General features: G+C 39.5%; 1 protein-coding gene across 1 annotated transcript in view; it reads right to left on the reverse strand.

The window, feature by feature from the left end:
• Positions 1 to 312: 312 nt before the first annotated feature.
• LOC104531460 (tetratricopeptide repeat protein 6) overlaps positions 313 to 10,598 on the reverse strand; it is a gene marked incomplete at its 5' end in the record, with an annotated part of 16,602 nt that continues 6,316 nt past the window's right edge. Inside the window, 5 exons of the mRNA XM_010176346.1 lie at positions 313 to 449; positions 2,893 to 3,118; positions 5,389 to 5,559; positions 5,763 to 5,915; positions 9,441 to 9,651. Of these exons, the coding sequence (XP_010174648.1) occupies positions 313 to 449; positions 2,893 to 3,118; positions 5,389 to 5,559; positions 5,763 to 5,915; positions 9,441 to 9,651 (898 nt within the window). The remainder of the gene's footprint in view (positions 450 to 2,892; positions 3,119 to 5,388; positions 5,560 to 5,762; positions 5,916 to 9,440; positions 9,652 to 10,598) is intronic.

Genomic DNA, 10,598 nt, shown 5'->3' on the forward strand with positions numbered 1-10,598 from the left:
GGTCTTTTGCCTATAAATTCCTCTTCTATATCCTTCATTTTGCACACAACACAATCAGTTATCTCTTGACACTAACAAATAAGGAACAACCTAGAACTCATAAAACTTAAATGTGGCATTCTATTATTAAATAACTTTGGCTAGTTTTACACAGTTGAGGTAATTACATTATTTAGGAGAATAAAATGTGTGTAGAATATATAAAAATTAAGATAAGATAAATTTTTCTTGCACATTGGACTTCTTTTTTAATTAGAGGTCTGAGAAATCTGTAAAAAAAAAACCACAGGTGGTATGGGAACTGGTATCTTTTCACATGGAATCAATCTGTTCTTGAATGCTGATTGCTTGTTTGTAGTCTTCTAAAGCCTCTTTCATGAAACCCAATTTACCACGAATATCAGCTCTAAATTTATACATCAAGGCATCATTAGGCTGAATTGACAATGCTGTAAAAATAAGAAATAGAATGTGAGGCTTTTAATTTTTAACATTAAAGAGAAGCATAGTCCAAAAACTTTTGTTAGTGCTCAAATTCTTTTCCAGACATGCTTTCACAAAAGGAAACATATTACAAACATTAACTTTACATGAAGAGGTAGACAACTTGTTATTTATACTTCAGATTTTTCTTCTCTTTTTGATGCCATTTATGAATCCCACTTTAATTTTGCCCCAACAGCAGAAACTATGCTTTCCTCTAAAATACAAGCAAAATCTAAGACAAGAAAATTACCACCATTCTACTTCTGGAACATGGCAATGAACCCTATATATTATTTGGATAAAAAGGATTTAGGTACTTCTTTGAAAGTCTCTGCTGTTTTAAAATTCTGCTTTGGATAGAAAATTTCTTGAAAATCAATCAGCTCCCTGGTCTAGTCAGTTTTCACCATCTAACACTGTGAAAACATTAGTCATGAAAGCCACAAAGTAAAAATACTGTTTTGAGAAATTTCACTGTAAAAGTAAACTGATTTCTCAAAGTAAAAAAAAAAAAAAAATAAATAAATCTAAGGAGTTATTCTTTCTGGAAAGATCATTACCTGTACAAGTGTTGTCAAATCAAAGTCACATTACTAAGTTTTGTTTTATAGAATCACAGAGGCTGGAAAAGACCTTTAAGATCATTGAGTCCAACTGTAAACCTAGCACTGCCAAGTCCACCACTAAACCATGTCCCTAAGTGTCACATCTACGCATCTTTTAAATACCTCCAGGGATAGTGACTCAACCACTTCCTTGGGTAGCCTGTTCCAACACTTGATAACCCTTTCTGTGAAGAAATTTTTCCTAATAACCAATCAGTACTTCCCCTGGTGCAACTTGAGGCCATTTCTTCTTGTCCTATTGCTTGTTACTTGGGAGAAGAGACCGACACCCACCTCGTTACAACCTCCTTTCAGGTAGCTGTAAAGAGTGATAAGGTCTCCCCTCAGCTTCCTTTTCTCTGGACTAAACAACCTCAGTTCCCTCACTCCTTATAAGACATATGCTCCAGACCCTTCACCAGCTTCATTGCTCTTCTTTGGACACACTCCAGCACCTCAATATCTTTCTTGTAGTGAGGGCCCAAAACAGAACACAGTACTTGAGGTGTGGCCTCACCAGTGCTGAGTACAAAGGGACAATCACTTCCCTAGTCCTGCTGGCCACACTATTTCTGATACAAGCAACACTGCTGGCTCATATTCAGCTGTCTGTCGACCACCACTCTCAGGTCTTTTCCACCAGGCAGCTTTCCAGCCACTCTTCCCCGAGCCTGTAGTGTTGCCAAGGGTTGTTGTGACCCAAGCGCAGGACGCAGCACTTGGCCTTGTTGAACCTCATACAGTTAGCCTCGGCCCATCAATCCAGTCTGTATAGATCCCTCTGCAGAGCCTTTCTGCCCTCAAGTAGATCAACACTTCTGTCCAATTTGGTGTTGTCTGCAAACTTACTGAGGGTGCACTCCATTCCCCCATCCAGATCATTGATAAAGATATTAAACAGATCTGGCCCCAACACTGAGCCCTGGAGAAGATCACTTGTGATTGGCCACCAACTGTATTTAACTCCATTCACCACAACTATTTGGGCTTAGCCAGCCAGTCAGTTTTTCACCCAGCAAAGAGGGCATCCATCCAAGCCTTGAACAGGCTCTCTCCAGGAGAATGCTGTGGGAAATGGTGTCAAAGGCTTTACTAAAGTCTAGGTAGACAATGTCCACATTGTTATAAAATTAATACCAACTAATCATAGCTTTAGTTACTGGGAGGAATTTGGCTGTACCCAGAGTTGCTGAATTTCATGTTAATAGCAATGACAGAAGTAGCAGTGGAGTAACAGAGCTGAGCTGTTTTGAAACTGAACAAAAGATTTGTTTTTCACTAAGGTCTGGATGAACTTTGATTCAGCTCTATGGAGCATGTCTATGCCCAACAAAAAGGCCTCTGGAAGCCAAATACTGTTTCAAAAATTATTCTACAAAGAGCACATTCATTAAATTTCATGTTTATATATCAAATAAGCTACCTGAATGCTGATTTCTAGGCACCTAGATACCTCAACACATACACACACAAAAAAAACCTCAAAAATTTTTCATACTTGGGAAGTATAGTATTTTCATACAACTTCTTGCCATAATTTCATTTAGAATGGGGCTCTGTTACTGTGCTAATGAAACAGTTTATATTCTAATTTACATATGCTTTCAATTTTGAGAATTCATTATCAAAAAAACCCACAATTAATTAACATCTTATTTTTAATCACATAATAATATCTGATCAAATTAGGTAGAAAATATGCTAGCAAATATACACACATACTTTCTGACTTATGAAATAAAGCCAATTAATTTGTTATCATAATTGTTAGTATGCTACCAAACATGATCATAAAGATTACCTGTTGAAATGTCTTTCTCAGCTAGTTCATATTGCTTTAATCCATTATAGAAATTGGCCCTGTTAAAATACACTGCTGCAGAGAATGGGCAGAGAGAAATTGCCTTCTCAAAATCTTCTTTTGCTTCTTCGGTATTGTTTAGTAATGTATTTGTAATAGCACGATTCATAATAGCGGATTCATTTCTTGGGTCAAGTTGTAATACCTTGGAATAATAGCAATAGGCCTACAAAACATATGAATTGGAGACAAAGTACACTTAAAATCTGAGGAAATGGCTTATGTACAACTTGTAAATTCCAGTTTGTTTCTTTAAGCCTTTAATGTTTTTAAGTCTTTACTCATTCTGTTTAACGTTCTTTGTGCATAGAAAAGAGGCACAGCACTAGCATGTTTATCCACAAATAGGTCAATCGCCATCCAGACACTTTTGAAAAAAGAACAGCTGTTTACCCTGAATTGTAATTACAGCACAGAAGAAATTAGCTACACACTAAGGCAAATTTGAACAAACATATGAAATAGTTTATAATGCAACATCTATTCTTGAACTTCTTTCTTCAAAATCAGACAACTTCTGTGAGACAGAGTAAGGAGTCACAGAAATACAGTTGAGATGAAGAACAGCCTATGCAAGACCAATCATGGAAGAATGATACTAGGTGCATAAGAAAAGAGATTACATGATCACAGGAGAAGCCATATTCAGGGCACTGACCTTGAACTCCTAAGGAATTTCTGATCCAAGTCTAACTAATGCTCAAGAGCAATAAGGAATGTAACTCAGAGAGCTGTGGACTCCCTTGAGGGTAGAGAGGCCTTACAAAAAAATCTGGATAGACTAGAGACCCAGGCAGTCACCAGCTATATGAAATTTAAGAAGAGCAAGTGCTGGATTCTCCTGGTTATATGTACACACTGGGGGACAAGAGGTTGGAAAGCAGCCCTGCAGGAAAGAGATCTGGGGGTTTAGGTTGATGGCAAGTTGAATATGAGTCAACAGTGTGCCCTGGAAGCCAAAAGGGCCAACTGTGTCCTGGGGTGCACCAAGCACAGCAGAGACAGCCAGTCAAGGGAGGTTATTGTCCCACTCTACACCACTTTGGTGCATTCCCACCTCAGTATTGTGTTCAGTTTTGGGTATCTCAATATAAGAAGGACATCAGACTATTAGAGTGTGTCCACAGGAGGGCAACCAAGATGGTGAAAAGCCTTGAGAGCAATACTTACAAAGAATGGCTGAGGCTGCATGGTTTGTTCAGCTTGAAGAAGGCTGAGGGGTGACCTCACTGCGGTATACAACTTCCTCAAGGTGGGCAGCAGATAAGGTGCTGTTCTCTCTCTAGTGACCAGCGAAAGGACATGAGGAAATGGAATGAAGCTGCAACAGCGGAAGCTGAGACTGGACACTAGGAAAAGGTTCTTCACTGAGAGGGTGGTCAGTCACTGGAACAGGCTCCCCAGGGAAGTGATCACAGCATCTAGCCTGTCACAGTTCAAGGAGCACCTGAATGATGTTCTTAGTCACATGGTTTAGTTTTAGGCAGTCCTCCAAGGAGCAGGGAGTTGAACTTGATGACCCTTATGGGTCCTTTCAAACTTGAGATACTCTATGACTCTGCACAAGAACATGAAACTGTTGTCTTACACAATCTATTTCTTGTGCTGTATGAAGTACAAACTATCCAGGTTTAAAATCATATGCCCAGCATGTACTACTATACATGATTAATTCCTCAATAAGTGAACTGCAAACTGAAGTGTTTACAGATGCAACTCTAGGAGATGATTAATTCAAGTAGATGAAATGTGATGAAGCATCCATGCTGGTTCTGGGTTTCTACAGCTGCTGGACCACAAAGCTCCAATCAAATAAAAGCCTGTACCTATGCCCTGGAAGTATGACTGGAAGACCAAAGGAAAAATCATCTCAGGGTCCTCCTCACAGAGAGGAAAATGAATGGTCCTTGCCATAAAGCAGTTTTCAAATTCACAAGAGGAATTTTAGAACCCAGCTCTTCTGTATTTGAAGATACTCACTGTATTTAAGCAGAATTAGGTGATTTAAAACTCTGAAGTTACTGTGGTAACAGGAGGAAGATCTACTTTGTTATTAAAGTTCATCAGTGGGAGATTCTTTTCGCTCTCCCCATCATGGGGCTATAGTGAATCTGGGCAAGTTATTTAATGTATGGGAGATGGACTGGGAAAGGAGTTACTGAACATCAGTGGGATTTTGGTACCTCATTTATCTAAAAATTTTTGTGACTTCTGTCCTAGCTATCATGAATCTTAGTTCATTCATATCAATGATAAAATACATAGGGTAATTACTTATTATTAATTACCACAAATTAATTAATCTCCGGGTATAGGAACATGAAATTCAATGCAAGAAAGCTTCATGTTAAGTATACTTAAAGACAGCTTTATACAAACAGTATTTATTCAAGAAAAAAGTTCTGAACAGAGTGTGAAGACAAACTGTAGACTTACCTGTGAAAACTGTCGATTATGGAAGTAGATATTTGCTGCATTGAAATAGGCTAATGCATAGTTGGGGTCAACAGAAATTGCTTGTTTATAGTCCTTCATGGCACAGGGTAGATATCCCATTAACTGACTGATGACACCTCGATTTGTTAGCAGTGGAGCAGTGGCATGGAGCTGAAAGGAAATAGAAGATACATTCTTACTCAGGGAAAATTCACACTTCTACAGCAATTTATTCTGTTTTTCAAAGATATATTTACTTTTTAAAAAAACGAATTGCACCTTCTAATCCAAATTGGAAACTGTTCATATACAGTACTGTCTGGCTTCATAGCAATAGGCTGATTTTAGTAAAATCACTTGAAGCTAACATCTACCTTTAATGCAGCATTTGTATCTTGAAATGCAGCAAATGTTTCACCCATTTGAAGACAGACAGAAGCTCGTCCATCATACGCAGCATGGCATTTTGGATCAATGCAAATGGCAACTGTAAATTGACTCCAAGCTTTCTTAAGCTTTCCAAGGGCCTAAAATTAATTGCAATGTAAATACAGTAAGAAACATAAGAAATGCCAACCATATGAATGGCCCCACTTAAAAAAAATTACAGCAGAGAATGGAAGCATGCTAATATTTACAAATGCAGTTAACTAAGAGAAAAAATAATTCAAATATCTTGTTAATTATGCAATACTCATTGTCTTTGCAACTATGTAACATACCTGCCACAATGGTTTTAACTGCAAGCATTACCTCTTCTATATTACAGAATCACAGAATGGTTGAGTTTGGAAGGGATCCCTGGAGATCATCTAGGTTAACCCCCTGCTTGAAGCAGGGTCAGCTAGAGCAGGTTAACTAAGACCATGGACAGTTAAGCTTTTGAACAACTCCAAGAATGGAGACTCCACAACCTCTGTGCACAATCTGTTCCAGTGTTCACCCTCACAGGAGAAAAAAAAAAAAGTATCCAATGTTTAAATGGAATTTCCTGTATTTCAGTCTATGCTCATTGTTTCCTGTCCTGTCACTGGGCACAGAATCACAGAATATTAGGGATTGGAAGGGACCTCAAAAGATCATCTAGTCCAATCCCCCTGCTGGAGCAGGAACCTAAACAAAATTACACAGGAAGGTGTCCAGGCGGGTCTTGAATGTCTCCAGAGAAGGAGACTCCACACCCTCCCTGGGCAGCCTGTTCCAGTGCTCTGTCACCCTCACAGTAAAGAAGTTTTTTCTCAAGTTTAAGTGGAACCTCCTGTGTTCCAGCTCACACCCATTGCCCCTTGTCCTACCATTGGGCACCACTAAGAAGAGCCTGGATCCATTTTCTTTGCACTCCTCCATCAGATGTTTATACCCATTTATAATATTTCCCCATTGAGCCTTCACGTCTCTCTCCCTTCTCCTTGTATGACATATGCTTCAAGCTCCTTATCATCTTAGTGGCCCTTTGCTGGATGAGCATCAGTATGTTTATGTCTGTCTTGTACTGAAGAGCCCAGAACTGGACACAGCACTCCAGATGTGGCCTCATCAGTACTGAGTACAGGAGAAGGATCATCTCCCTCAACCTTCCGGCAATGTTGCTCCTAATACAGCCCAGGGTGACTTTGGCCTTTACTGCAGGGACAACTCACTGGCTAATCTTCAGCTTGTTTTCCATCTGGACCTCTCAGTTCTTTTCTGCAAAGCTACTTTTGAGCCAGTCAGCACCCAGCCTGGTGCATGAGGTTATTCCTCTCTAGATGCAGACCTTCTCACTTCCCATTATTGTATTTCATGAGGTTCCTGTCTGCCATTTCTCCAGCCTGTTTAGCCCATCATCCCTCTAAATGGCAGCACAACCATTTGGTGTATCAACCACTCCTCCCAATTTTGTATCATTTGCAATCTTGCTGAAGGTGCACTCTACCCCCACCATCTAGGTCATTAATGAAGATGGACCCATTACCGATCCCTTGGGTATTTCACTAGTGATGGCCTCCAGCTGGACTTTATGGCACTAATAATGACTTTTTGAGCCTGACAGAACAATTAGTTTTCAGTTCACCTCACCGTCCGCTTATCTAGCCCATACTTCACCAGGTTTTCTAGGAACACCTTATGAGCGACTACTGAAAGCTTTGATAAAAAAAAAGATAAAAAACAAGATAAAAAAACATTCAAGATAAAAAACATTCCCTGCACCTTTCTCATCCACCAAGCTAGGTATCTCATCACAGACAGCTATCATGTTGGTTAAGCATGATATCTCCTTCACAAATTCATACTGACTACTCCCAGTTACCTTCTTTACTTTCATGTGTTTAAAAATAGTTTCCAGAACTATTTGCTTCATGACTCTTCTAGGGATTGAAGTGAGGCTGACCTGCCTGTCATTCCCCAGATCCTACTTCTTGCCTATTCTTGAGGACAGGAGTGACATTTACTTTATTCCAGTCTTCAGGAACATCTACCAATTGCCATAACCTTTCAAAGATAAGTGAAGTGGCCGTGAAGTGATGTTGGCTAGCTCCTCAGCACTCGTGGATGTATTCCATTAGGTCCCATAGCCTTGTGTACGTCCATTTTGTTTAATTGTTCTCTAACCTAATCCTCTTCCACCAAAGGTAAGTTCTCCTTGCTCTGGACTTTTCCACTGTCCACAGGGACTTAGGATTCCTGAAAGCCAGTTTTACCAGTAAAGATCAAGGTGAAGAAGGCATTGAGTACCTCAGCCTTCTGCATGTCTTTTGTCACCAGATTCCCAGTCACATTCAGCAGCAGGCCCGTATTTTCCCTAATTTTCTTCTTTGTAGAAGCCTTTCTTGTTGCCCTTCACATCCCTAACCAGATTCAACTCCAGATGGGCTATATATGAGCTTGTGACCTGAAGATTTATGTATAGGACTTCACACAGCAATAAAATTAAATCACTAGGTTGCTTAGCAAAATTACCTCCCCTGGATGGTCAAATGGAACTTTGGCATATTGTACCTCATGAAGGACTTAGCACAGTCAAGAAAGAGCTTAATTCTGGGCAAGCAGACCACTTAGGACAACAGGAAAAATGCAAACATTTTACCTAATATATGGATTAATTAAGCAAAGGTGGAAAGCTAATTATATCATTCCCCACATCAAAATAATTCTCCACGAGTCCCAAAAAGTATCAGGCTAAAGAGAAGGCACCTAGTGAAATTTAAGCCTCTCAGAAATTAAGCACCTGACACTATGTGAACTTTCTGGGTTGTCTCCTGCACCTGAAATATCTAATTCCTACTTACTTGCTCATGTAGTCATTCCAGGTTTTCCTCTTGCACAGTACTTCCCAAAGCACGGTGAAAGCATTAGTTAGAATTTAAGTGTATTGGCAAAGCTGTAAAGGGAAATTTGCCTGACACCTATGCAAGACCACCTGACACAGGCTAGTAACATTAGTCCCTCATCTACATTGTCAAAAAATAATTCACAACAAGATTCATGACAATTCAAGACCTTTCAGACAACTGGATATAATAAAGCCCAGTAACTAAATGACAGAAATTAGACACAGACAAAAACTGTCAAGTCATATAATATATCCCTTTGCTAATACAGAAGTTCATTTTCTACGTAGTTAAGTAGTTTTCAGAGATCACTATATATAAGGCCTTTAACAAGGGATTTTAGCAGATTTGCTCACAGTGTAGTTTGGATAATTAGGACATACAAGATTTTGTTTTACACAGATTTGTCAACATTTTGGTTGCTTTTTACTTCAGTAAACAGCTCATACACACAAAACATGCCAGTTCTTAATGTTAGTTTATCAGAGAATCATATATGCAAATCAAATGAGTGTAAGGTTAATTGATATTTCATTATTCAACAGCAGAACTTCAACAAGACTGGGCACAAATGTGAAAAGAAAATAATGGTCTATCCATTTACTGAAAAAGAAAGAAGATGCCATAAGGCTTGTCTTAAGCACATGGATTATTTTATGGATTATATAACTGTATGCATATAAGATTGATGTTATTTTGTTCAATTAAACATAACATTGACAACTAATTTTGATGTGTTACCTGCAAGTTGTATCCTAAGCAAATTCTGGCTTTTATACACTCTGGATTCAGGTGAATTGCTCTCAAGAAGTCTTTCTGTGCTTGCTTACATCCAGTTTCATGTCCGTTCTCCATGTATGAATTTCCTCGTCCAACATAAGCATCCACAGAAACAGGATCTAGTTTGAGAACCTGGTCAAATGACCTCACAGCTTCTTCAAACTCATGAAGTCTAAAAATAGAGATATTAATGTTTGACGTTTAAAAATTCTACAAATAAAATTCTCAATTTATGAACGATCACCAAATACTACATCATAATGCCCATTGAAAGTAGTTCAGTTCTGACTGAAAGTTCTGACACTTTTTTTTTTTCTCTCCTTAACTTTGCTTTCTGTATGTGCTCCCTGACGGTTGTAACAGTGAAGGAAGTCAGTGTAAGACCTTGCAGACTTCAGTTTTAATTCCTCAGCCTGAGGAAGAAAACAGCAAAACTCTCATTAACGTTTGCTGGGCCAAGATTTCACCTTTTCAACAGCTGTACTCAACAGAAAGACTTAATCCGAGTCATTCATGCTGTCCAGATGTCATGACCAAACATGGTTTTGGTAGTTTTTTAGGCACAGATGTTTCAGCCATAAATGAATTACTTCTAATGCAAGCCTTCTCTCTGCTTTTTCTCATACCAGTTCTTGAACTTATCCAAACTACACTAAACTTGCAGAGTAAAAAGAGACAATATTCAGTGTTCTAAGCTGTATTGGGTTTGCGTGGCAAGGTTTTGGTAGTGGGGGGGAGGACATAGGGGGGACTTCTGTGAGAGAAGCTGCCAGAAGCTTCCCCCATGTCTGACCCGACATAGCCAATGCCAGACAGCTCCAAGAATGGACCCACCGCTGGCCAAGGCTGAGCCAATCAGTAACGCCTCTGTGATAACAGAATTAAGAAAAAAAAGAGAAGAGAGGAAAAAAAAACTTCACACTTAGCAGCTAGAGAGAGGAGTGAGAAGATGTAAGAAAAACAACTCTGCAGACACCAAGGTCAGGGAAGAAGGAGAGGCAGAAGGTGCTCCAGGCGCCGGAGCAGAGATTCCCCTGCAGCCTGTGGTGAAGACCATGATGAGGCAGGCTGTCCCCCTGCAGCCCATGGAGGGCCATGGGGGAACAGAAGACCAACTGC

The sequence above is a fragment of the Antrostomus carolinensis genome, unplaced genomic scaffold (genome assembly GCF_000700745.2).
Source record: "Antrostomus carolinensis isolate BGI_N321 unplaced genomic scaffold, ASM70074v2 scaffold23379, whole genome shotgun sequence".
NCBI classification, from domain to species: Eukaryota; Metazoa; Chordata; class Aves; order Caprimulgiformes; family Caprimulgidae; genus Antrostomus; species Antrostomus carolinensis.